The 26,829-nt window shown below is 57.9% G+C and overlaps 2 protein-coding genes across 6 annotated transcripts in view; one reads left to right on the top strand and one right to left on the bottom strand.

Moving 5' to 3' along the window:
* Nucleotides 1-7,110, top strand: part of CEP72 (centrosomal protein 72) — a 32,445-nt gene extending 25,335 nt beyond the window's left edge. The window contains 4 exon segments of the mRNA XM_028493292.1: nucleotides 4,443-4,569; nucleotides 5,748-5,859; nucleotides 6,949-7,039; nucleotides 7,042-7,110. Coding sequence (XP_028349093.1) covers nucleotides 4,443-4,569; nucleotides 5,748-5,859; nucleotides 6,949-7,039; nucleotides 7,042-7,110 — 399 coding nt within the window.
* A 2,701-nt stretch (nucleotides 7,111-9,811) lies between these two features.
* Nucleotides 9,812-26,829, bottom strand: part of TPPP (tubulin polymerization promoting protein) — a 30,243-nt gene continuing 13,225 nt past the window's right edge. Inside the window, exons 2-6 of one of the 5 annotated variants that reach the window (XR_003680853.2) lie at nucleotides 23,199-23,516; nucleotides 16,971-17,124; nucleotides 14,667-14,915; nucleotides 11,592-12,131; nucleotides 11,409-11,429 (exon numbers count right to left, since the gene is read on the bottom strand). Coding sequence is in view for 2 of the 5 variants with exons in the window: in XM_028492780.2 (XP_028348581.1) it covers nucleotides 16,639-16,833; nucleotides 16,971-17,124; nucleotides 23,199-23,515 (666 nt within the window). In the remaining 3 variants the exon portion in view is untranslated. Of the gene's footprint in view, nucleotides 12,132-12,471; nucleotides 14,916-16,096; nucleotides 16,834-16,970; nucleotides 17,125-23,198; nucleotides 23,517-26,829 lie in introns of those variants that run through there. The other 4 variants (XR_003680852.2, XR_003680854.2, XM_028492782.2 and 1 more) reach the window with 4 other exon arrangements.

The following is a 26,829-nucleotide window of genomic DNA, read 5'->3' on the forward strand; positions in this document are numbered from 1 at the left end:
CAGGATGCAAAGTCAGCATAACAAAAATCATTCTTATTTCTTTACACCAATGATTGTTCCCAAACAATTCCATTTATAGCATCAAAAAGAATAAAATACTTAGGAATACATTTAACCAAGAAGGTTAAAGATATTAACACTGAAAACTATAAAACATTGATAAAAGAAGTTGAAGAAGACAAATGAGCAGAAGGATATCCCATGTTCATGGGTGGAAGGTTGTGTTAAAATGTCCATACTGCCCAAAGACATCTACAGTCGCAGTGTAAGCCCTATAAAAATTCCAATGGCATTTTTCACAGAAACAGAAAAAACAATTCTAAAATTTGTATAATTATTTTTCTTTTAATTTGTATTCTTCTTTTTGTAGTTCCACAAAAGACCCCAAATCACCAAAGTGATCTTGAGAAAGAACAGAGTTTCAGGCATCACACTTCCTGATTTAAAATTATATTACAAAGCTATAGTAATCATAACAGTATGGTGCTGCATAAAAACAGACATAGATTACTGGAACAGAATAGAGAACCCAATAATAAACCCACGCATATATGGTCAACTAATTTTTGACAAGGGCACCAAGAATACGCCATGGTGAAAGGATAATCTCTTCAGTAAATGGTGCTGGGAAAACTGGATGTTCACAGGCAAAAGAATGAACTTGGACCCTTATCTTACAGCACACACAAAATTCAACTCAGAGTGGATTAAAAATTTAAATATAAGACTTGAAACTAAAACTCCTAGAAGGGGCTTCCCTGGTGGTCCAGTGGTTAGGACTCCACACTTGCACTGCAGGGGGCGTGGGTTTGATCCCTGGTCGGGCAACTAAGACCCTGCATGCCACATAGTATGGCAAAACAAAACAAAACAAAACAAAACAAAAACCTCCTGGAAGAAAACGGGAAAAAAGCTCCTTGACGTGGCCTTGGCAGTGATTTTTTGGATGTAACACCAAAAGCAAAGGCAACAAAAGCAAAAATAAACGAGTGGGACTACCTCAAACTAAAAGTTTCTGCAGAGCAAAGGAAACCATCACCAAAATGGAAAGGTAGCCTATGGATTGGGAGAAAATATTTGCAAACCATTTATCCGATGAGGGGTTAATATCCAGAATATATAAAGAACTCATACAACTCAATAGAAAAAAAGAAAAAAGAAACCCAATTAAAAAATGGGCAGAGGACCTAAAAAGAAGACATACAGATGGTCAACAGACATGTGAAAAGGATGCTCAGTATTATTAATCATCAGGGAAATGCAAATCAAAACCAGAGTGAGCTATCACTTCACACCTGCAGAATGGCTGTCATCAAAAAGACAAGAGATAACAAGTGGAGGATGTGGAGAGAAGGGAACCCTCGTGCACTGTTGGCGGGAATGTAAGTTGGTGCAGCCGCTGTGGAGAACAGTATGGAGGGTCCTCAAAAAATCTGCAGTAGAACTAGCATATGATCCAGCAATCCCACTTCTGCGTATTTATCCAAAGGAAGTGAAATCAGGATCTGGAAGAGATACATGTTCACTGTAGTGTTCTTCACAGTAACCAAGATGTGGACGCAACCTAAGTGTCCTTCAGTGGATGAATGGATAAAGAAGACGTGGTGTATGTGTACAGTGGGACATTATTCAGCTTTAAAAAGAAGGAAATCCTGCCATTTGCAACAACATGGCAAATGTTCGCCCACAGACCTCGAGGGTGTTATGCTAAGTGAAATAAGTCAGACGTGGAAAGAAAACAAACTCCATGATCTCATATATGGAATCTAAGAGTTGAATTCATAGAAGCAGAGAGTAGAATGGTGGTCACCAGCGGTGGGGGGTGGGGGCAGTGGGGAGATGGTGGTCCAGGGCACAGAGTGGCAGCTCTGTAGGTGGCTAAGTCTAGGGCTCTAAAGCGTGCCTGATGGTTGCAGTTGATAAGACCGCATGGAATCTGGAAATCTGCTGAGGGAACAGATTTCCGGTGTTCTCATCACCAAAAAAATGGTCACTCTGTGAAGAGAAGATGTGTATATTACCTTGACTGTGGTCATCACTATGTACACGCACATCAAGCCATCGAAGGGGCACCTTAAACATGTATAATTTTTACTTAAAGACCATCGTGCATTCAGCATGTTGAGGTTTTTACCTCACTGATCATTATGGTTCAGTTTAATTGTATGGAAACTATTTAGAGTGTTCTTTTGTTTTATTTATTTATTTATTTATTTATTTTATAGCCAAAATAAGTAAATTTGATTCATATAGTATAATTGTTCTTTTTGGTCAAGCTCGTATGTCGTCAGGGTCGAGCGTGTGGGCCGTGGAGTTAGGCTGCCCGGTGTGAATCTGGTCACCCCTGTGCCATGTGATGGGCCCACAGCTGTGCCCCGGTCTGTCGGGGGCTGCTGAGGTGACACCTGTGTGCTCAGTGGTGTCGGCGTTTCCAGTGAGTGGTCCTCCCGGTGTTGCTGTCCCGTGTTGGTGCACCTCCTGGCCTGTTCTCTGCCTTTCCCTCCACGCACTGCCGTCACCTGCCACCCTGCCTGCCATTGACCCCTGTTAGTCCCCTGAATGTGTGATGCTTCCTCTCATGCTTTTCCCCTTTGTATCTGCTCTTTCTCTCTCTTATTCTGCTTTGACTGACATGAGCATAGCCACCGCAGCTTTCTTCCATTAGTGTCTATAGTGTATCTTTTTCTGTCCTTTTAATTTATTGGTGTGCTTATATTTAAAGTGGGTTCCTTGTAGGCAGCGTACACTTGGGTCTTGCGTTTTTTATCTAATTAACAACCTCTCCCTTTTATTTGCAGTAGACTTTAAAAAAAAATTCAATTGATTTAAACTAAAAAGCAGTAACGGTTCACCCACTTCTCCCACGCCTAACCTCTGCCTCTGGCAGGCACCAAGTTCTCTGTATCTGTGAGCTTCACTGTTTGTTTGTTTGTTTTAGATTCCACATATGACTGAGATCATATGGTATTTGTCTTTCTCCTTGTATACATATAGCACATCTTCTTTATCCATTCATCTATTGATGGGCACTTAGGTTGCTCCGTATCTTGGCTATTGTAAGTAATGCTGCTATGAACATGGGGGCTGCTCATATCTTTTCAAATTAGTGTTTTTGGTTTCTTCAGATAAATACCCCGAAGTGGAATTGCTGGATCTGGTAGCTCTGTTTTTAATTTTTTGAGGAACCTCCATACTGTTCTCCATAGTGGCTGCACCAATTTACGTTCCTACCAACAGCGCATGAGGGTTCCCTTTTCTCCACACCCTTGGCAACACTTGTTATCACTTGTCTTTTTGATGAAGCCATTCTGACAGGTGTGGTGACACCTCACTGTGGTTTTGATCTGCATTTCCCTGATGACTAGCGATGCTGAGCATCTTTTTATGCGCCTGTTGGCCATCTGTATGTCTTCTTTGAAAAAATGTCTGTTCAGGTCCTCTGCCCACTTTTAAATCAGATTGTTTTTTCACTGTTGTGTGAATTCTTTATATATTTTGGATATTAACTCCTTATCAGACAAATGGTTTGCAAATATTTTCTCCCAATCCGTAGGCTGCCTTTTCATTTTGTTGATAGTTTCCTTTGCTGTGTAAGAAGCTTTTTGGCTTCTGTCCCGTGGTTAAGAGGGTGGGCTGTAGGGATGGCGGCAGGTACCGAACCCCGTGTTAGGTTGTCTGCGGCTGCGTAACAAGTTACCCCCAGTCACACCTCAAACAGCACACGCTTCCCCTGTGTGGTCTCGGTGGTCAGAGCCCAGGGGAGCTGAGCCGTGTGTCTTAGGGCCTCCTGAAGTTGCTGTCAGGCTGTCACTCGGGGCTGTGGTCTCCCCTGAAGGCTTAGCAGGGTGCAGGTCCTCCACGCGCATTCCAGGCAGCCCCGCAAGTCCTCACGATGCGGCAGCTGGTGAGGAGGGCGCCACGTGGTGGCTTCTGTGTGTAGTGTGTGGCGGGGACGGGTCTCCTCCCTGGGCGTGAGCGCCGTCTGTGCTCAGTCCCCCCGTTTGTAAAATGGGAGTGAAAGTAGCCACAGGGCTGCTGGGAGACAAGTGTCTGGAGTATCTGGTGCTTATCATCTTATCAAGACAGAGATCCTACACAAAGCTTCATTTTAGAGGCATAAATGAAAAATAGTGGAGTGGTACCGGCATCCTCTGGGTGTCTGCACACAAATGGCTCTCGCATCCAGGAAGGGCTGCGGCGCCAGCCTGTGCGGTCCCTGGGCAGTGCGTCGTCCCCATGGGCACAGCAGGCCTGTCAACCCGGAAACAGGACCGTGGATTTGGGGGTTCGGGCAGATGAGTAGTGGCACCCCTTCTCCTTATGGTGTGCCGTCTGGGACCATTTGGATCCAGACAGACGGGCCCCAGATGCCACCTTTGTAGCGATGCAGTCTGCACAGGGTTTGACTCGTCTGTTTGGCGTGCGTTGCTCTGTGTCTGCAGGATCACCTGAGGCAGCATCTGGACAGAACTCGGGAGGAAAGCAGTAGCTTGAAGTCTCTTCTGTTCAGCGTGAAAAAAGAAGTGAGAGACGCCGACGCTCCATCCACACTGAACTTGCGGATCACTGGTGAGTTCACGGTTTACTTGCACGTGTAAGAGTCAGGATTTCACAGGATTCAGACTCAGCAAGTGCAGTGAAGCGGGCTCGGAGCCCCCAGCCCCGCCAGGGCAGGCATGCGCGCCCGGGACGTCTCTCTGAGCTGCCGAAGGGCCACGGGGCCCTCCCCGGGGCGTCCTTCTGCTTGGTTACGGCTCCTTCCAGGCCCAGGTCGTTTTTGTTTCCCTCTTCACCGTCTGGGATTCTGTTTTGCCAGTTTTGCAAAAGTGCCCTTGGGATTTCAAGGTGGGGTGCAGCCTGCTCTGGGGTAATGTGAGGTGACGTGGGGTCCCACAGGGGCTTCAGCCTGAGTGCCTGCTCCAGTCTGACCTCTCGGGGGTCTGAAACTTCTTCCTAAAGGACCGGCTGGTGAGCATCTCAGGGCGTGAGCACAGTCACAGCCGAGACCCTCCGGGGCCCGCCGCCCGGTAACCATCCCCGCAGCCCTTCACCCCAGTCCTGTCGGCTGCCGGGGTCTTCTTCCTGAAGGCCCAGCTGTCCAGCAGCAGATCCAGCCTAGGACCTCCGGCTGGCGCCAGGCCCACCTCCACCTGTCTCTGCTCCCCGCCGCGCGCGCCCCTCAGGGGTGCCCGGAGGGCGGAGTCCCGGGGCTTCACCCCCAACAGCAGGCCCGGCGCTGGGCCCTGGGCGGGAGGATTGCAGGTGGAGAGGGGGCTGCTCTGTTCACCCTGATGACCTTTTCCCGTGTTTCCCAGGTGCGCTTTAAACTCTAGAATCATTTTAGTTTCCAGAATGTGGGAGTGTTGGGACTTGCCTGGTGGCGCAGTGGTTAAGACTCCGCCTGCCAGTGCAGGGGACAAGGGTTCGAGCCCTGGTCCGGGAAGATCCCACGTGCCGCGGAGCAGCTAAGCCCGTGCGCCGCAACTCCCGAGCCTGCGCTCTGGAGCCCGCGAGCCACAGCTGCTGAAGCCCGCGCGCCTAGAGCCCGTGCTCCGCGACAAGAGAAGCCACCGCAATGAGAAGCCCGCGCACCGCAACGAAGAGTAGCCCCCGCTCGCCGCAACTAGGGAAAGCCCGCGCGCAGCAACGAAGACCCAATGCAGCCCAAACTAACTAACTAAATAAATAAAATTTTTAAAAATGTGGGAGTGCGTTTCCCTGAATATCGCTACTTCTTTTCCCATCAGGACTTCAGACAAGTGTGAAGCGGCTCTCCGGTGAGACTGTGGAAGTAAAGCAGCGTCTGGAGCACTACGACAAGATCCAGGAGCTCACCCGGATGCTGCAGGAGAGCCACAGGTGCCTGCCCGGGGCAGCGGGCCGGTGGTCCTGAGCCCACGTGTGTCGCTCGGTTGACCTGGAGCTTGTGTGAGCTGCTCCGTCTTACTGAGCAGCGAGGTCCTTCCTGCTGCAGCTTCCTGGGAGGTGTTAAGGGGGGACGAGGGGCGAGGGAGAGGTGATGCCGTGTCCTGGAGGCCTGCGCCGTGCCCCCTCGGCATGGTGGTTCTCGGCAGTTCTCGTAGAAACGTGAAGATTCCACCTTTGCCCCCGGCTCGGATTTTGTGAAGAGACCTGCGTGCTGGCAAGCGGGTGGGGCTGCGGAGGGGAAGCCGGCGGCAGCGGGGGGCAGGCCTGAGGCCGCACTCCCGCCCCCCCCTTTCCTCTCCCCGCCCCCTTCTCACTGTCGGGCGAGGTCAGCACACCTGCCCTGCCACAGCCGGAGCCGGCTGTGACCTTGTGGCGATTGGAGGCCACAGGCCCCTGGGCCCATCCCAGCACAAGCCCGGGGGGAGAGCAGGCAGGCCACAGGCGGGTGGGCTCCGTGGGCTCGGTGTGGGCAAGGCAGGGCCGCGGCGCCCTCGGAGCAGCAGGCGGGTGGGTGCTGAGCCCCCGCCTGGCCCGTGGCTCTCCCAGTGTCCCGGCAAACGGGCTCTGTCGCCGGCGTGGCCAGCTTTGTGGGGAACGCGGCCCCGCGCTACCTGTGGCTCGCGGCGCCACGGAGGTCCCTGCGTCAGCGCCAACCGGGCGGGCTGGCAGCTTGGAGACGGGGCCGGCAGCGTGTAGCCCCACTTCCCTGCTGAGATTCCTCCAGAGTTAAAAACGGTCACAGCATGAAAAAACCCAGGACTTTCCCATTGTGCCGTGTCCGTGTCAGAAGTGCAGTTGACTGCGAATTAGAAATGTTTCCATCCCTGGACCTTTTCTAGAACTGGAACATTGTTTTCTCGCCGTGAAGATGGAGTGTTCTTGTCAGAGCGTCGAGGGGCCTCCCCGCCCCTTCAGCTCCCGCGCCAGCGGGGCGCCTGCTGGGCCGGGGCCGGGGAGACGCAGCAGCCGGGCGGGCGGGCGGGCCGCCGGGGCCGCGGGGCCTCGTGGCCTCGTCTCCAGGTCCCTGGTCGGCACCAACGAGCACCTCCTTGGGGAGCTGGGCCGGGAGCGGGCGCGGCACCAGGCCGCGGTGGAGCGGCTGCACTGGAGCCGCACAGGGAGCTCAAGAAGACCAGGGCCCTGTTCCCCAGCCCCGCGCCCGCGCCCGCGCCCGCGCCCTGAGCGCCGCTGCCTGTGGGCGTGTCTTCAGGGCCTGTGGGGCGGGCTCTAAGGCGTCCTAAAAAGACAGGCTCGTCCAAGCCCTTTACACGTCTTGAGACAAACAGCTCATTCGCTTTTCATCAAATATCTTGAGACAAAGAAAATGCTGTATTTTTCTGCCTAACGTGCAAGAAAGCAGCTCTGTAGGACTGGTTAAAGAAAATAATTTATTGTGTAACAAGCAACCCTTATTTAATAAACTAATACATTGTTCTAAAAAGTGGCTCTTTAATTATAACTGGGTTTCGCGTTGAGTTCTTTTATGAAATAAGCTGTGCACCACGGTTGATGAGCAGGAACTGCAAGATCTGAGACTAAATTCAAGTAACACCGAGAGCTGTGAAGAATGTTTGTGGCATTAACATTCCACAGGAGAAATACCCGCCCAAGCCCCGCTCTCCTTGGTTTGCAGTTCATTTCTGAAAATTATGTCCTAACAGGGCATAAAATTAGATTTTTAGATTGGAAACGTTATATCTTAGGTGATAACTCACTTTCTTTGGTGAAGCGAAGTGAGTGTTGAGCGTGCCGCGGGGTGGACTTAGGGAGCAGAGCTGCAGGTCGAGAGCAGGCTCTGGCGTGGGTCCTGGGGCTCGGGAGGAGGCCCTCGCCTTCAGGTCGCGTTGCGTGTTTGTAACTTCACGGGGAAGTCGGTATGGGGGGGTGGGTGTTTCATCATCAGATTTTTTATTTTATTGAAAGATTTTCGCATGAATCCATTTTCAGCTTGTAGAAAATTGTCACCGTGCTGTTACTTTGTCTCTCGTTTGGGTTATACTGAGCTTCTTGGACCTGAGTTTGTATTTTTCATCAAATGCGGGAAGTTCGGGCCACGGTTTCCTGTTATTTCTCCCTTGACCCGACCCGCCTCGCCAATCCCCGCCCCCCGGCACTCCAGTGACGCCACGTCAGCCCCTGGGTCTGGCTCCCCGCTTTCCCTAATCTTGGGTCTTTTCCTCCTTAGTGCTCTAGGAGCTTCTGTTGGGTGGTCTCTGTTGTCCCGTCACAGAGTTTACCACTGTTTCGTCCATGTACCTGATCTGCTGTTGGGCTTGTAGACTGAATTTTTAATTTTAGAAATTGTATATTTCTTTGTTCTAAAATTCCATTTGGTCCTTTTTTATAAAAAGGAAAGAAAACCTTTTTTATAAAGGTTTTATTTCCCATTATGTTCATGTTTCATTTAACTCCTTAACCATATTCTGAGTAGCGTTACTACAGATCATCTGGAACTGTTTGCAAGGTGGTGACACCAGCTAACACTGCTGCTGGCAGGTATGTGGGGACACCTGCTGGCCCTCGTGCCCCACACTTTCAGTCAGGCTTCTAGAAGTCTGCCTCCTAGAAGAGTCCTGCACCTCCTGTGCCTTCACCTGCTGCCCCGTCGGCCAGGGTGAGCACCTGCCTTTCCAAGGTGCCTGGTCAAGGATTTTCCCTATTTTCCTACCAGATAGTCTGTCTCTTAACTTGTAGAAGTTATTTGTAGTTATGGATACTAGTACTTTGTGGATTATGTTTGCAAATAGCTTTTTCTTGTTTTTCCACATTTTAATGGTGTGTTTTGATGAAGAGAAAATTTAAACTTTTTTTTAAAGTTTCTTTTTTTTTGATGTGGACCTTTTTTTTTTTTTTTTTTTTCGGTACGTGGGCCTCTCACTGTTGTGGCCTCTCCCATTAAGGAGCACAGGCTCAGCGGCCATGGCTCACGGGCCCAGCCGCTCCGCGGCATGTGGGATCCTCCCGGACCGGGGCACGAACCCGCGTCCCCTGCGTCGGCAGGCGGACTCTCAACCACTGCGCCACCAGGGGAGCCCTGATGTGGACCATTTTTAACGTCTTTATTGAATTTGTTACAGTATTGCTTCTGCTTTTTTGGCTGCGAGTCATGTGGGATCTTAGCTCCCCGACCAGGGATCGAACCCGCACCCCCTGCATTGGAAGGCAAAGTCTTAACCGCTGGACTGCCAGGGAAGTCCCAATTTAAACTTTAATAGGATGCAATTTATCAGTCTTTTTCATGATGATATTTCTGTTTGTGGTCATAAAATATTCCATGTATCTTCTAAAAGAGCGTATAGTTTTGTCAGTTTTGAATATTAGATACATATTCTACCTGGAATTGACTTCTGTGCATGTTGTGAGGGTTAAGGACCCAGTTCCGGGGTTTTCACATGTAGGTCCAGTTGCCCAGCATCATCCATTCACAAGACTCGTTGGTCATAAATGATTCGTGTGTCTGTTCCCCCCACTGGTGTCCAGTCCGTCCCTGTGCAGCACCACCCTCCATAGGTCAAGACCTCCCACCCCATGTCAGGATGTTTGGGCTACTTTTGACCCTTTGAATTGCATGAGCTTTAGAATTAGCTGGTTAAGTTGGGATTTTGTTTGGGATTGCATTAGTCGGTTTGGGAAGAGTTGACATAGGTAATATTGGGTCTTACAAGCCATGACTGTAGTATCTGTGTCCACTTATTAGATCTCCTTTAATGTACGTTAATTATAGTTCTATAATTTTCTCCATGGAGGTCTTATGCATCTTTTGTTATGTTTATTCCTAGGTTTTCCTTATTTTGTGATGCCATATCTAAAAGATGTGTTTTTGAAATGTGTTTGTTTGTATTATATGGAAATAGAATTGATTTTTTTGTACATTAATTTTACACCCAGCGATCTTGTTAAACTCGTAATAATTTGCCTGTAGCTGTGCTAGACTTTCTAGCACAGTCATACCTTCTGTGAATAATGGCTTTTCTTTTCTCCGTTCCATTCCTTTACTCTGGGTTTTTACTTTATGTTTTCTTTTCGGTTTTGTTTTGAGTTTTGCTCTTCTGTGCTGGCTGGCACGTCTAATATAATTGTGGATTATACGTGGTAGTAGAGTGGGCATCTGTCTTGTTCTGGGTATTAAATCAAAGGGGAGCTTTTACCACTTCACCACTAAATTTGCACCACTAAATTCGGTTTTTTGGTAGGTGGCCTTGCTCCTTCTGTTGTTAATTTGCTAAGAATTTGTCATCATGAATGGATGAATAAGACACTTTTCTGCCACTACAGAGATGACCATGTGATTTTTCTCCCTTGTTCTATTAGTGTGGTTAACTACAGTAAATTTCTGGAATAAGCACAACTTAGTGATGATGGGCTTTCCTTCCATACATGTTGTTGTATGTGGTTTGTGGATGTTTTGTGTAGGATTTTGTGTTCCAGGTGTGCCACTTAATGTCCCCCTGGGCAGTTGGAGTCTCTGGGCCTCAATGTCCTGGTTTGCAGTGCCTGCCTCGCAGGCCATCGTGAGGGTTGAGTGACTTGTGAGGGCAGTCCCGGACAGGTCCCACGCACGGCCGGCACAGCGTGAGGGGTGTGTGTGTATATATATATATATACACATACACACACAGTAGGACCTTGTTGTTTATTTTATATATGGGTAATGTTTATCTGTTAATTCCAAACTCCAAATTTATCCCTCCCCGCTACCATTCCCCTTTGGTAACCATAAGTTTGTTTTCAGTGTCTGTGAGTCTGTTTCTGTTTTGCAAAAAAGTTCACTTGTATCATTTTTTAAAATTCCACATATAAGTGATATCGTACTTGTCTTTCTCTGACTTACTTCACTTAGTATGACAATCTCTACGTCTGTCCATGTTGCTGCAAATGGCATTATTTCAATCTCTTTTTATGGCTGAGTATTCCATTGTGTGTATGTACCACACCTTCTTTATCCATTTCTGTTGATGGACATTTAGGCTGCTTCCATGTCCTGGCTATTGTATATAGTGCTGCATTGAACATTGTGGTACATGACTCTTTTTGAAGTACGGTTTTCTTAGGGTATATGTCCAGTAGTGGGATTGCTGGGTCATATGGTAGGTAGTTCTATTTTTAGTTTTTTAAGGAACCTCCATACTATTCTCCATAGTGGCTGTACCAGGTCACATCTTGTGGGGAGATTTTTTTTTTTTTTTTTTTTTCGGTATGCGGGCCTCTCACCGCTGTGGCCTCTCCCGTTGCGGAGCACAGGCTCCGGACGCGCAGGCTCAGCGGCCACGGCTCACGGGCCCAGCCGCTCCGTGGCACGTGGGATCTTCCCGGACCGGGGCACGAACCCACGTCCCCTGCATCGGCAGGCGGACTCGCAACCACTGTGCCACCAGGGAAGCCCCGTGGGGAGATTTTTGACTTGATTCAGTTGAATTATGGTTCAGCGATACAGCAGAGCGGGTTCTTAGGGGCCGTCCGTGTGCCTCCCCTGTAGCTGGTTTGGGGCCATGTGACCAACTCTGCAAGTGAAGGAGGCGTGTCTTCAGGGCCCAGCAGAGAAGAGCTGGTGGCCACCCGAGTGGCACCCCTCTCCCCCGGGCCCTAGCTGGGCTCCGTGTGAGATGCACGCCTCATCGCCCAGCCCCTGGACTTTGGGCTTCTCCATCGCCGTCAGTACTCACCTGGCCAGGACTATGCGGGCTTCCCAGTTCTTCTGGAGTTAGTTTTCACAAGTTACGTTATCTCTAGGAATTTGTTCTTATGGCCTAATTTGCAGGTTTTTTGGCACGACACAATCTTTTCATGACATTTTAATAGTTTCAGCATCTGCAGTTGTGTCCCTGTGGCAGAGATGCAGGGGCAGGCGTGTCCCTTCACACAAGGCCTTGCTGTTCAGGGGACGGGATGCAGCTGCTGTGGCGTCAGGCTGTCCCAGCTCCTGAGCTCAGGACCCTCGTCCAGGCAGCCCCGGGCAGTGACCAGGTGACCCCAGCAGGGCCCGGGGATGCCTCCAGCAGGCCACTGACCGAGATCCTGGGCCAGCTTGGCGGTCGTCCAGAGGCGTCCGCTCCTGCATCCTCCTGCGTGCCTCGGGGGTGGTACCCACCGTGGACTGCTGACGGCCTCCGTGCTGCTGCCCGGCGCCACTCGTTCTCGTGGTCGTTCCTCATCCTGGCGGCTCAGCTGTTACCCATTCTTCTGCGTTTCTCCTGCTTTATCACCTAATGCAATCGATACATTTCCGTTTAAATCTGCCATCTCATTTTGTGCTATTTGTTCTACTTGTATGATTTTTTTTTCCTGTCTAGTGTTGCCGTTTTTAGGTAATTTTCTGTCATTCACATTTTCACCTCTACAGGTTTGGAGGCTATGTGCCCTGTTCCTGGTGTGGTATCACAGCACATGTTTGTGTTTATTTCATCAGCACTCCTGACATCATACATGAGCCATGAGCACGTGACTCCCTGTGCACCCCTTCTGGCTTACATGTCATGGTTTTCAGGTGCCTTAATGAAATATTTTGTTTAAATGAAATACAGTCACTATTTACCTGTAGTTATTTATTGTTTGCCCACTTCTCTCTCACATCTCAGACTCTCCGTCTCTAATCACTCTCTGCGTTTACAATTTCCTTTCTCACCCACTGGCACGAGTCTCCCATCACAGTCTAAAAACGTCCTTATTTTATGGCAGTTTTGATGGCGTCATCCCCGTTTTCAGGGCTGCTGTGGGCGTCCGTGATGTGGCTTGTGTCCGGATCCCACTGCAGGCCTCGCACCTGGAGGGCGGCTGGCGCCCCCGGAAGCTGCGCGTGTTACCGCAGCGCCCACGCGACTGCCCGGGCACACAGCGCACTTTTGAGGACCACAGACCCACGATTCGACACCTTTATTTGTCACTTTACCGATCTGACACAGTGTTAACAACAGGGAACACACGAGGAGGTATGCAGACAGACAGGGGCTGTTTCACCACAGGTTTGCAAGCCAGGCCTTGGACCGCGACTGACAGGTGACACCACGCCTCGGCCCTACAGACGCCCCCAGAGTTCCTGGTGAGTGTGGTTCTGAGTCAGAGCACCCGTGACGTCCACACTGCTTGTCCCATCACACTGCAAAGTGATGCCCTCATCACTCCCTAACAGTAAGAAAACAGTGCAAAAATAGATCGCATCTATATATACATTTATTTCCCTTTCCTGAAAAAAACTTAGTACAAACTAGTAGCATATGATCCCTTTCAAGTTTGAGTTATGTGCACCTCCTTTGTTGTTTGGCTTGGTTTGGGGAAGAGAGAAAGTTAACTAAAGCCTCTCAAAGTGCAGGGCGACCACCTCCCGGGAGTGCCCGGGGCCACCACTGGCCACACTCTCCACTCCCACAGACGAAGGCCACACCCGAGCCACGGGATTTCACAGAGCGCTCAGTAGTCAGCGGAGGGAAGCTACTCAGGGTCAGAGTTCGAAGGACGTTCTAGCCTCCTGAGTGGACGGAACAGGTGACAGTGGTGTCCCCACCTGCGTGCACTGTGGGATGGGGTGTGCCGGCTCGCGCGGGAACACTCCCAGAGGAGGGAGCCTGCCGGGTCCTCAGGGGCGGGGGCGGCACCAGCAGCCCCCCCTAAAGGTCCAGGCAGTGGCTGTTGTAGGGTTCGCGGGCCATGGCGTCTGTGACCGACCTCCCTGCCGCCGGCGTAGCCACAGAAGCAGCCACGGGCGGTGCGCGGCGCGCGGCAGGGCCGTGTGCCGTTAAAGCTCGATTCACGGCAGCCGGCGGCTGAGCAGGCCCAGGCTTCGGCTGTGTGAGCCTCCGTCCGCTTGGTGCTCCAGAGGGATGCCTCGGCCTGCCCCGAGCTCTCGGCCACTGGGGCGTGGACGTAGCGCAGCTTAGACGGGAGGCGGTGCCGCTGGAGCTCCCCGTACCTCTTCCTGACTGCAATTTTCATCGGCCTCAAACCTTAAGACTGAGGATATTCGCGGTGTAAAAATACTCCAGTATAAATATAGATCTCTTCCTGTAATATTTTAAACTCACGTAGTTTTAACTTCAATTCTGGTGAACTGACCACCGCCTAGTTGCTTGCCCTAGAGCATTAAATAGAAATAAATAAGTACTGTGGCGCGATCAGTGTTCTCAAATGCTCGCTCTGCCGTCCCGGCGCTCGGCGCCGGCAGCATGGTGCCCCCTGGCCACGGGTCCCTGCTTCCTGGTGGGCTTGCTGTGCAGTTTCCTTCATTCACAGAGAGACATGTAGTTTCTAGTTAACCACAGTTAGTAGAAGCGAATGGGTGTCGCATAGAACATGCAGCGACGACGCACACCTGCCTGTTTGTCCACAGCATCCAGAGCCCGAGGGAGGCACGTGTGTCTGTGCAGAGACTGGAGCCCAAGCGACGTGCTGTTTGGGCTACACACAGATGCCGTGACAGAGCCACCGCTGCCTCCTGCCCTGAGCGGGGAGATGTGTTTCCAGAGCTACCCTTTGGGAAGGAAGCCTCAGGCGGGCTGGGGACACCTGAGAGCCGCCCAGACGCCTCGGCCTCCGCAGCTCGGGAGCTCGCGAGCGCGGGGCTGCCCACGGGGGCAGCTGTGTGCGCTAGACTTTCCTTAACCCAAGGAGGAGGTGCTGCTCTAACCATCGGGAAGATGGGTTCCTGCGGCGGGTGGGGGGCAGCGTGAGGCGGCGTCCCAGGCGCCACTGGCGTGGATTCTGCTCAGGCCGCCTCCCGCGCGCTCGCGGGCACGCCAGCCCCTTACCGGCTGCGAGGGCTGGACCCGTGTCCTGCCGCGGGACGGCTGTGCGCGGCGCCGGGTTGTCGGGCAGGCGGAGACCCGCAGCGGCTGGGCAGAGGATGGGTCTGGGGTGGAGGCCTGTCCCGAGTCCACGGAGAGGAACCGGCCGGCCCTGGAACACGGGCTTTGACATCTGTGATCAGCTTAGTGCCCAGAAACACTCTGCACGTTCCGAGTTGTCTGCAGACGCGACTCCCCAGGTGACTCTTGCCTCTGGAGGGAGGAGAGGAGCCCAGGGCGGGGGTCGGCCTCCTGCCTGCCTTCCCCCAGCCCTCGGGCCTGTTTCCTGGTGGCGGACTGGGGGCCTGGCCGGGCAGCTTCGGATCCCCAAGTTTTAAAAACTTTCTAGACGGCAGCGATTCACATCCTCGCAGTGACCCCGAACTCCTGTGCCCCGTCACTTCCTGGGTGATCGTGCGGTGAGGTGCCAGGCCTCAAGACGAAGCTGCCCGCAGAGGCCACCGCCATCCCGGGGGGGGGGGGGGGGGCCCGTGCCAGGGGCCGTGTCGGCTGGGAGCGCTGGCCTGAGCCCCTCTGTGTGGGTGGGCAGGGTCTCCCAGGTCCAGCCGTGACCAACGTGCCTGCCGTGGCAGTGCTGGCCCTTCTCACGGCCACCTGTGCCGTGAGACAGGCCGTGTGTCTATGGAGGGGTGCCCCTAACCGGCCTGCTGCGCTGGACACAGGACAGATAGCGGCAGGGCGGTGGGGTTTCCGGGAAGCATTCCCCGGGGGCTGCCATGGGCTTTCCCCGGGACCGAAACCAGGACCACAGGGTCCAGAGGGTTACACGCCGGGCTGTGGCCATGTCCATGCAAAGGGACACACTGCCAAGGGCCTACTGTGACAGCAGGAGGCCTCCCCTCTGGCGTCTCAGAGAAACCAAACCCCGCAGATGCTACCGGCCTCGGGCCCTCCCCTGGCCTGGTCCTGCCCTGCGGTTTCTGCACTCCTGAGCGGGGAGGACAGGGAAGGCCGCTCACGGAGGCTCCAGGGAGGCCAGAGGAACCACCGCGGCCAGAATAGCAAGGAGAGAGCCGGCGGGCTACGCGCAGCCTCTAGCCCAGGGCCCCCGGGGTCTTCCCGGCTCGGGGCGGGGACACAGGGGCCGCGGGGACGGAGTCACGGAGACGGGATATTCTGAGTGTTCCCTGAGCCGTTCTGAGAATAAACATGCATCACTGTTTCCTATCTCTTCTCAGAGAAGCGAAATGAACTGCCCTTAGTTTCCATTATTAAAATCTCGTGACGTCACACTTCGAGTCACTTTGGTCGACAGAGGCGGCTTCTTCCCTTGCACGGCAGCCCTCCGCTCGGCGCCCGCCCTCAGCGCAGACCTGGCGGTCGGTTTGTGCGTCTGCGCGCGTGTCTTCCCTTGCACGGCAGCCCTCCGCTCGGCGCCCGCCCTCAGCGCAGACCTGGCGGTCGGTTTGTGCGTCTGAGCGCGTGTGCGTGCGTGCGTGGTGCGTGCGTGGTGTGTGCGTGCGTGGGTGCGTTTGTGCGTGCCTGGGCGCGCAAGCGTGCACTGTGAGCCCCGCCTCCCACACCTCCATGGTGCTCCCCGGGCCCCGCGGCGCCCCGTCCCGGGCTCCCTGTGCTTCATCGGTGCTGCTGGTTGGTGCCTTGGCGCTTGCGGGTCAGCACCGCCCCGACAGGGCCCGCCCCCTTTGCTGCAAACCAGTGGCCGGTGTGGTCTGGCCCCGGGGAGACACTTTGGAAAGGGCCATCTGCCCACTTCCTAGTGGGGACGAGGCAGGTGTGTTAGGAAAGGTGAGTCGGGGCCAAAGCTGCGGTGGAGGGGAGTGCGGGGCCGGGCGGGAGGGAGGCCTGGAGCCTCCGCGGCCGCCCAGCCCCGGGTCCGAGTTCTGCCTGCAAGCACAGGAATGTAACGAAGTGTGAGGCGGCGGGGGGACCGGGCGACGGGAGAAGGCCCCGCCGGCTACTTGCCCCCCTGCACCTTCTGGTCGTAGGTGCCCGCATGCTTGTAGCCCGGCACGTAGCCCGACTCGTCCACCAGGTCCACGCGGCCCGCCCTGCCCTTGCCCCTGCCCGACGGGTCAAAGCGCTCTTTGTGGGAGCCCGTGAACTTGCTGGTGTCCGTGAGCCGCGACACGGTGGGCGAGGAGATGGCTTTCTGCAAGAGAGCGGGGAACGAGGTTAGGGAAGCCGCCAGGGCCAGTCCAGCCCAGGGGCCCAGACTGCGGACGGGGGCCGCCGGCGCCCGGGAGCCACGCTTCTGCCTCCTTCCCGAGACCCGCCCGCCGCACTCACCGTCACCCCCGAGATGATGGGGGCCTTGCCCTCGATGAGCCTGTGCACCTCTCGGACGGCCTCCTCACCGCTCTTGTCTTTGAATCTCTTCTTGGCCAGCTCCTCCAGTGCTTCCTTGAACTGCTCGAATGAGATGGTCCTGCAGGACTTGCCCCTGCAGGGAGAGGGAGCTCAGGGGGCGCCCACCGGGCCCAGGCACCCCCCCACGGGGAGGAGGTGCTGAGCAGTCACTGGGCTGGGACCCGCACCCCACCCAGGGCCCCGGTGACATCGGGAGACCCCCCCCTCACCCCACTTCTTTCCCACAGCCCAGAGCGAGTCTGCCATTAAAACACAGAACGTGCCCCTGCCCCGCCCTGCCCCTGCCCCGCCCTGGTCTGCAGCATTGCACCCAACAGTCGGTTGCCATCGGCAATGGCAGCAAATATAAGTCGTCTTGGAACAAAGTTGAAAGGAAGCACGTCCTTTATGAACGACTGGACATCAAAACACGTCCTTGTCTGGTTCTAAAGCGGGCGAGTATGTGGCCTCCATCAGAGGGAAAGTCAGGGTGGAAAGCACGTCAGATCCCACGGCACAGAGGCAGCTGCAGTCCTGGCTGGGGACACCGGCCTGCGCGGGGTCGCCAGGGGGTGGGGGGGCACGGTCCCCACTCGGGGACAGGATTGGGGGCCGCGTCCCCATGGCTGGGGCCTGACCAGCACTGGGCGGGCTGAGGCACAGCCAGGACCCGGGAGCAGCTCCTCACCCGGACGCAGCCCACGGCTGCCTGGGACCTGCTAGGTCATTCTCGCAATTTCTTTCTCCTCCCTCCCTCCCTTTTTGGCTGCGTTGCTTCGCGTGGGCTTTGTCTAGTTGCGGTGGCGAGCGGGGGCTACTCTTGGTTGAGGTGCGCGGGCTTCTCATTGCGGTGGCCTCCCCCGTTGTGGAGCAGGGGCTCCAGGCGCGTGGGCTCAGTAGTTGTGGCTCACGGGCCCAGCCGCTCCGCGGCACGTGGGATCTTCCCGGACCGGGGCACGAACCCGTGTCCCCTGCATCGGCAGGCGGACTCTCAACCACTGCGCCACCAGGGAAGTCCATTCTCGCAATTTCAAAGTGGCTCTAGACTGGCTCTTGGTCTCTACGAATTTTAACTGAGAAACACTTTTGCCACTTCGGTTCTTCCCCAGCTAATCCATCCAGTGAGGTTTTCAATGTTCTACAGTAGGAGGAGGTGGGGGGAGGTGCCCCGGGACCAACAGAAAGGCTGCCTGCAGAAGCCAAGGACTCGAGACAGCGCGGCCAACGGCACCCAGGGGACCGGCTGGAGAGGCGAGAGCAGAGTGGGAGGGGGCTGTCCCCACGTCAGCACCGGCCGCAGAGCCACAGGGACGGCTGCAGAGCGGCCACAGGACAGTCAGAAACAGGCCACATGTAAGGGTTTTTGACAAGGTTGCAAAAGCCAGTGAGTGGAGGTGGAGCTGTCCTTTCAGCGGCCGGAGGCTGTGCACAGAGGAAAGGGCCTGGCCTGTGGCCCACGCCGTCTACAAGATAACTCAACTGGACCACAGTCCTGCATTTATCACAGACCCCGAACCATCCAACTTCTGGATGAGCATCCAAATGAAACTCTTTGTGACCTTGGCTTCGACAAAGGTTTTCTCAGGAACGACCCCCCAAAAACAGTCCATAAAAGAAAAACAAGGAATTGGACTTGACCAACAATTTTAAAACCATGCTCTTCAAAAGGTACTGTTAAGAGAAGTAAAAGACAAGCCACAGATGGAGAAAATCTGATAAAGGACTTGCATCTGAAATACACAAAGAACTCTTATACCTCAACGACAAGAAAAAACCCAATGTAAAAAGTTGGGCAAAATATTTGAACCAGACACTTTGTCAAAGATCTACAAGTGCAAACCAGCCCGTGAAGGACGCTCCACGTCACTGGGCACCAGGGAAATCAGGTTAAACCGGGACGTGGCCCTGCCGCACACCCGCTGGGACAGCGGAAGTAAGTAAACCAGATAAAAGGACACCACGGTGTGGAAGGGTGCAGACGGCAGCATCCCCCAGCAGGTGGGCTGGCAGCCCACGCACAACCCCGCGACCCCTCCTGGGTCTCACTCGCACGTAAACCTGTGCGTGTGCATCGCTCTCCTATTCGTGGTTCTGTTCAGTCACCAGAACTCCCACAGCCCAGCGGTGAGCCATAAACACGCCTCAGGATGTCCCCTGCGCGTGCCAGGACTCACAGGCGCTTGACACGTGAGTCTGAGGACACGGGACGTGCTGACCGGCCACCCCGGGGTCGGGGAGACAGCGGAGGGAGGACACAGCCGCAGGGGCCACGGGGAGGACGACCGAGTCGTGGCGCCAGCGAGGCCACGTGGGCGGGTGGTGAGCGGAGCCCGAGAGGCCTGGACGGCTGTCGGGAGGCACACCTGGACCGCAGGCCTCATCAGAGCCCCCGTGTCCGGCGGTGGGTTCCACCCCTCAAAGCCTGGCTGCGACACCACAGCGGCTCTGAGGTCTGCGGGCCGGGCTGGGGGGATCCCTTGGCCCAGCTGTCCCGGGCAGCGTGGTCTGGGCCTTGTCGGGGCGGGGAACTCGCCATCCCTGCTGGTTGCTGACCCGCGACGGCCGCGGGGCCCCACTTGTTTGTCCTGGGTTGTCCAAGGCACTCCTGTCTCTATTCACGGACGCCAGGCCTGACTGCCAGCCTGGTGACCGGCCGCTGGGGCACCAGGCACCACCAGTGTGAGTCACTCGGGCTGGGGGCGGGGGCACGGCCGACGGGGCCTCCGTCAGAGGCCGCATTCAGATCGAGTGCACGTGTGGGCCCAGGGCGTGGACCTGCCTGCTCCACCTGGCGGGGCCGGGTGTCCCCACGTGTCCCCACCGTGACCGCCAGGCAGGGTCTCGGAGCCTGGTCTGGGCTGGCAGGGAGCTTTCCCCAGGGGGCCCCGCGGCCCCCGCTGGGAACAGTCCCTGGGGAGTTCTCGAATGACACTGCCAGCCTCTTCCCCGGAGACACGTGATCACTTTACACGGCTCCCCACACACAGGGAGCCTGTTCTCCAGAGTGCACAGAACTGGAGGGGGTCCCCCCCCACCAAACCCCCCTCCTCCCGGCTCAGCGCTGGGGCCAACCAGTGCCCTGCTCAGAAGGCTGTTGTTCTGCTGGAAAGCTGGTCCGGCAGTAATGGGGTCACTGGTCACACACGAGTTCCCGTGGGTTGTGCTTTCCAGGCCCTGCGTCCCCAGACCTCCAGGCCCAACGCAGGGCAGGCAGAGGGCTGAGCCCGGCCACTCCCGAAAGTCACCAGGGACACTCGGTGGCCAGGGATCTGGGCGGCGGGGGGCAGGGCAGGGCCAGCGCAGCCCTCCGAGGACAGAGGTCTGTGTCTCCAGGGCCAGCATCATGAAGGCCGCTGGACTTTGGCTAACATGTCCTAGGACGGAGCAAGGGGCCCCCTCTGCACCACAGGTAGCATGCCACTTGGGGGCTGGAGGAAGCCGACTCCCAGGCTCCCCTGAGCTGCAGGAGCTGGGACCTGGGTGACCCGTCCAGAGAGCAGGAAGTGGGGTCTGGACGGGGAGACTAAAGTACCAGCGAGGGTCAGAGAGGAGGGAGCCTCCGAGATATTCCCATCAGACCCTGGGCCAGCGGGGCTGCACGGCTTGCCACGGGAGCGCCGTCTGGAGGACCTGGATGCCGTGTGAGGATGCAGTGTGATGTGGCAGCTGCCCACACGTCTGGTACCAGGCCTTGGGAGCGGGCAGACGCCAGCCCCCTGCTCCTGGGCCCCAGGGACCGCGCTGCTGGCAACCCGGAAGGAGGCTGCTCACACCCAGGTCTGGCGGCCTCCAGGCCGGCCGCCTGAAGGGCAGCTGTGACCCCCAACAGTCAGCTACTCCCCAAGCAGGAAAGAGCGTCCGAAGTTCCTCCTGACTCGTGAGGGCCTGACGCAGGCTGGAGGCTCAGGGATGGGTTCTGGGGACAGGTGCACCTGAGGTCACTGAAACCACTTCTGGGTGTTTGGGGAAGGTCATCAAAAGGCCTGCGTGCACTGGCGTCCAACACCGATATCAATGGGATGAGGAGCCAGCATGGGCGGAATTGCCCGATTCCTGCCCCCCCAAGCCTTGGCCCTCTGCAGACACACCAGGCAGGCCCCAAGGAGGCCAGGGCAGAAGCCGCTGGATGCCCTGCACAGCCTCCGGCGGCCAGGAGAGGCCCCCGCGGAGGACACTGTGAGACCCCCAACACCACAGCTGGAAGCACGTGCTGGGATCAGGTCCCCGAATGCCGCAGCCTCACCCACCGGCCTGCAGGGAGGGGCAGGGCAGGGCCGGGCGCCAGGCACCGAGCAGGTGCTGGGCCCCGCCGGCGTGTCCGGGACTGCACAGCGCACCCGGCTCTGCCCGCCGCTCCCGCAGGCATCCCGCCGGCCTGGGTCTCTGCACCCGTGCGCCAAGCTCTGCGCTTCAGACAGTTCCCTCTGCGGCCCCTGCGGCAAGAATGGGCCGCGTCCTCCGCCCCGGCGTGCGTCCTCCTAACCTGCAGCCCAGACGGGGCTCCAGAGTCACGGGAAACGCCGCCATTGGCCAGGAAGCCGGCGAGTGGGGGCCAGGAAGGGCCAGCAGAGCCCCCCTCCGCCTCCCCGGCCTTCCCACCTGGGCACACACGCAGGGGACCCTGCGGCCCACAGACCCCCGGCGGGACTGTTGGGGTGACACTCCTGCTTATGGGAACGGGGTCCTGAGTGAATTCCTTCGGCCCTGGGGCCGGGGGTGGGGGGCGCGGGGCCGGGGGAAGCCCTGGCCCCGGAGACAGCAGTCTTCAATCAAGGCCTGGGGAAGAGCTGCAAGAAGCCTGTTTAAAACTTAACACATAGTAACATCCAAACAAACAAGTGCTGCCATGACGACGGGCCTAAACAGAGGCTGCAGATACCGGGCTGGCGGCAGGGCTGCAGAGTCATGGCAACCGCCCCAAACAGCAACAGCCATCGACAGTCAGCGACCCGTGTAGTTCCGCGCCCACGGCTCCCGCAAGCTGAGGCGCTTCTGCCGTGGCTGCCACCTGGAGCGGCCGCGGTCCCACGACCTGCACGCCGGGACGCACACGTCCCCACCGCGCCCCACACGCCTCAGACGTGGTCCCCCAGGGGTGGCTCCCAGCCCGTCCTGCAGGACCCCACGACCCGACTCGGCACCACCCCCCGAGCACCCCCCAGGGAGCACTGTCTGCCTCTCCGTTCCCAAGGGCAAGGTCCCCCGCTGCACAGCTGGGAGGTCTGGGGGACCCCTCCCCAGAACAGGCTCTCCCAAGTGGGACACAGGTCACAGGGACCCCACAGGGAGTGCAGGTCCAGGAGGGCAGAGGGGGAGTAGCCACAGGCTGGTCTTGACTGTGTCTTGACCACGACCCCTCGCCGGGCGGGGCTGCAGCCGCCCACTTCCCGCAACGGCCCATGCCCAGCAAGCCGAGGCAGAGACCCGGGGGCCCAGAGCAGCCGGGCTCTGAGGTGGGGCCCCCGTAGTGCCCGGGCGCCAGGGGCCAAGCCTCCTGCCTGTCTGAGCAACGTCCTGCCCTCCAGGGCGGGACCGGGATCAGACGGGGCTCCCTTTCCCCGGGGGCAGTAGGGCCCGTGTGCCTCCACTGCCCGTGCCTCCTGCACACGGGGTCTCCAAGGCCTGTCCGGGGCATCTGTCCTCCGGGTGAGCCGCGACCAGCAGAGTGGAGACCTGAGCTCTACGCGTGTGCGTGTCTGTGTGGTGCCTCGGGGACGCTGTTGCTGCTCTCAGGTGTCACACGGTGTGAAGGGCAGGAGAAGGGGGAGGGGCGTATCGATGCCCGGACCACACGCCCGAGCCCGTGTGCACACGTGTGCGGACAAGCACACGGTGCCCACCGTCCGTCATCCCCGCTCTTCTTCACACGCGAACGTCCCCCAGAGCCGAGGGCAGCGGCGCCACAGACGCCCACCTCCCGGACTTGTGCCCCCTGCCCCCAGCAGCCGCCCACGGGCCGGGCTCTGCCACCTGAGACCCCTCAGGCTGTGGCAGGCAGCTGCGGCAGCGTCCCTGACCTGGGCTCCCGGCCCCACTGGGGCGTGTTCTGGTTCAAACTCCCGGGCACCTTCTTCCGGGCGGGGACAGCGTCCTGAAGCGTCGCCTCCTGGCCGCCCGAGAGAACGCAGAGCCCTGCTCCCCCCACCCCGGTCCCAGGCACACACGTACTTGATCTTGCTGAAGACGATGTCCACGTCGGTGACGGTCACGTTCCTGCCGTCGATCACCTGGCAGTCCCTGCACAGCTTGGACCAGTTCTTGCCATGCATCTCCTTCCCGGTGGCCCTGGTGTCCCCGTGCACCGCAAACCTCCGGAAGGCCTCCTCCAGGGCGCTGAGCTCCGGGCCCGCGGCGGCCGCCCCCTCGCTGGCACCCTCCGACTCCAGGGACAGCCTCTTGGCTGCCTTGTCCTTCGCGGGGTCCCCTGGGGACTTGGGGGGCGTCTTGTTGGCGGGCTTGGGGGGCTTGGGCCTGCTGTCAGCCATGCTACAGGGAGGAAGCAACAAGAGGTCACCCGCTTCTGCGGGCAGCTGCCCAAGGCCCCCGCTGCCCACGGACAGGGGCTGTGGCCCGCCAGCGACTGTGCGACCCCGGGGCAAAGTGTCCATCTAACGCAGGACATGGCGAGGCCCCTCCAGCCCCGGCGCCCTGGCCTCCAAGTCCCCGACAGAGCCCCCAGCACGGGGGAGCACAAGCCAGCCCCTGGGGGACTCGGGACCCCTCCTGCTCCGGGGGCTCCCTGGGGGACACGTTCCCGGGCATCGACAGCCTCTTGGCTGCCTTGTCCTTCGTGGGGTCTCCTGCGGACTTGGGGGGCGTCTTGTTGGCGGGCTTGGGGGGCTTGGGCCTGCTGTCAGCCATGCTACAGGGAGGAAGCAACAAGAGGTCACCCGCTTCTGCGGGCAGCTGCCCAAGGCCCCCGCTGCCCACGGACAGGGGCTGTGGCCCGCCAGCGACTGTGCGACCCCGGGGCAAAGTGTCCATCTAACGCAGGACATGGCGAGGCCCCTCCAGCCCCGGCGCCCTGGCCTCCAAGTCCCCGACAGAGCCCCCAGCACGGGGGAGCACAAGCCAGCCCCTGGGGGACTCGGGACCCCTCCTGCTCCGGGGGCTCCCTGGGGGACACGTTCCCGGGCATCGGGGGGCTGACACCATCCTCGGGGAAGGGATCCAGAACCAGTCACGCTGCTGCGCCCACCTCAGGACCCAGTCTGCTGACCAGGGTGCCCCCCACCCAGGGGCCCGAACAGACTGCTAGCAGGAGAGGGAAGCCCCAGGCGAGAGCAGGGGTCTGTGGAGCCTCCGAGGGCCGGGCGGGGCTGCAGCCCGGGCCCAGGGTAGCGGGGGCTCACGTTGGGGGGTGGCTGATGGTGTCAAGAGCCCGGTGAAGGCCCAAAGCTGGGCCCAGGTTCCCACGGGGCTGGAAGACACGTCCACCTCCAGCAGCTCTGGGGGGGCCGGGAGTGAGCAGCAGTGCCCACCCCCAGAGTCACGGCTAGTGGTCGGCGGGGGTGGGTAGGCAAGCCGGCATTGCGGGGGTCCCGAGCAGGGCCCTGCTGAACTCGGGACCTACAAGTTCCCCGAACGGAAAAGGCGGTGCAGCTCGAGAAGGCACGGTGGCTGGTGAGGGTGGTCCAGGCCTGGGGGCTCAGGGCAGGGGGACATGAGTGGGGATGTGGCGATGAGCCCCAGGACCCCGCTCTCCATCCTGGGCTCCACGTTTGTAGCTTAATAAAGTAACCTGAAAATTACTTTAACAAAAATAACAGGAGTGAGACCCTCCATGCAGACGGGAAGCTCTCCAAGGTGACTTCCTGTTGGGGAGAAGCAGGACGGTGCAGGGAGCAGAAATAACACAGCCGATGTTGGAGCCATCGAGGACGAACAGCGTCCACGTGTGGGCCTGCACCTCGTGAGCAGATGTGGCTGTGGCTGGCTGTGGACGTGGCAAACTGGAGGCCCAGCGGGCCCCGTCCCTGCCCCCTCCACGTGAGGCTTGTCAGCAGCCGGTGCCCGGTGTGGGACCAGGGCCAGGGGTGGGAGGCGCGGGGGGCGGGCAGGTGTGGTGGGGGGAACTGTGTGAGCATCACCTGGCCAGGCCCTGCTGAGGCACGCTGACCCTGGGGGCTCCGCGGCCGGGAACGGATGAGGGATTCGTGGCGGGTGGGGATGGACTGCATTACCGGACTTGCATTTTCGTGAGGGTTTGGGGAGGGCAGGGCAGCTGCAAGGCGGACTCACAGACCAGAGTGGAAGGAGATGCAGGACGAGCGGACCAGGGGACGCCTTCCCCAGCGTGTGCACCAGGCTCCAGGGACCACCCCACCTCGGGGGCCCAGCTGTCTTCAGACCCCACGTGATCTGCTGACCCAAAAGCCCCTCACGGGCTGGCCGCGCCCCAAAAAGACGCCACGAGGCCTGTGTCTCCAGAATGATTCTCCCTGGCAACGCCCTTAAGACGTGACTGTCTGAAGCAAAACCTACGGGAAAGGTGACACAGGACAGACCCTCATGTGCCACAGTCACAGCTTCCGCGTGACATTAGCACACAGTGCCCCCAGCCAGGAGGGCTGGGGATCCATGTTAGCGAGGAGCTTGCAACAGGGCCCGGTGTGCCTGTGAGCAGGGCCCGGTGTGCCTGTGAGCTGGCCCAGGTGTGCCTGTGAGCTGGCCCAGGTGTGCCTGTGAGCAGGGCCAGGTGTGCCTGTGAGCTGGCCCAGGTGTGCCTGTGAGCAGGGCCAGGTGTGCCTGTGAGCTGGCCCAGGTGTGCCTGTGAGCAGGGCCAGGTGTGCCTGTGAGCTGGCCCAGGTGTGCCTGTGAGCAGGGCCAGGTGTGCCTGTGAGCTGGCCCAGGTGTGCCTGTGAGCAGGGCCAGGTGTGCCTGTGAGCTGGCCCAGGTGTGCCTGTGAGCAGGGCCAGGTGTGCCTGTGAGCTGGCCCAGGTGTGCCTGTGAGCAGGGCCAGGTGTGCCTGTGAGCTGGCCCAGGTGTGCCTGTGAGCAGGGCCAGGTGTGCCTGTGAGCTGGCCCAGGTGTGCCTGTGAGCAGGGCCAGGTGTGCCTGTGAGCTGGCCCAGGTGTGCCTGTGAGCAGGGCCAGGTGTGCCTGTGAGCTGGCCCAGGTGTGCCTGTGAGCAGGGCCAGGTGTGCCTGTGAGCTGGCCCAGGTGTGCCTGTGAGCAGGGCCAGGTGTGCCTGTGAGCTGGCCCAGGTGTGCCTGTGAGCAGGGCCAGGTGTGCCTGTGAGCTGGCCCAGGTGTGCCTGTGAGCTGGCCCAGGTGTGCCTGTGAGCAGGGCCAGGTGTGCCTGTGAGCTGGCCCAGGTGTGCCTGTGAGCAGGGCCAGGTGTGCCTGTGAGCTGACCCAGGTGTGCCTGTGAGCTGGGCCAGGTGTGCCTGTGAGCAGGGCCAGGTGTGCCTGTGAGCTGGCCCAGGTGTGCCTGTGAGCAGGGCCAGGTGTGCCTGTGAGCCGGCCCAGGTGTGCCTGTGAGCAGGGCCAGGTGTGCCTGTGAGCCGGCCCAGGTGTGCCTGTGAGCCGAGCCAGGTGTGCCTGTGAGCCGGGCCAGGTGTGCCTGTGAGCAGGGCCAGGTGTGCCTGTGTGCTGGGCCAGGTGTGCCTGTGAGCTGGGCCAGGTGTGCCTGTGAGCTGAGCCAGGTGTGCATGTGAGCTGAGCCAGGTGTGCATGTGAGCTGGGCCAGGTGTTGTTTTAAAGGCAACAGCAACTCTGCTTCTCCTGGTTCCCCTTCCTCGAGCAGAACACAGGTCTGCACTGTGAGTAAAGGTGGAGCATGTGTTCCTGCTCCGCAGGG

This window comes from Physeter macrocephalus, chromosome 8, assembly GCF_002837175.3.
Source record: "Physeter macrocephalus isolate SW-GA chromosome 8, ASM283717v5, whole genome shotgun sequence".
NCBI lineage: Eukaryota > Metazoa > Chordata > Mammalia > Artiodactyla > Physeteridae > Physeter > Physeter macrocephalus.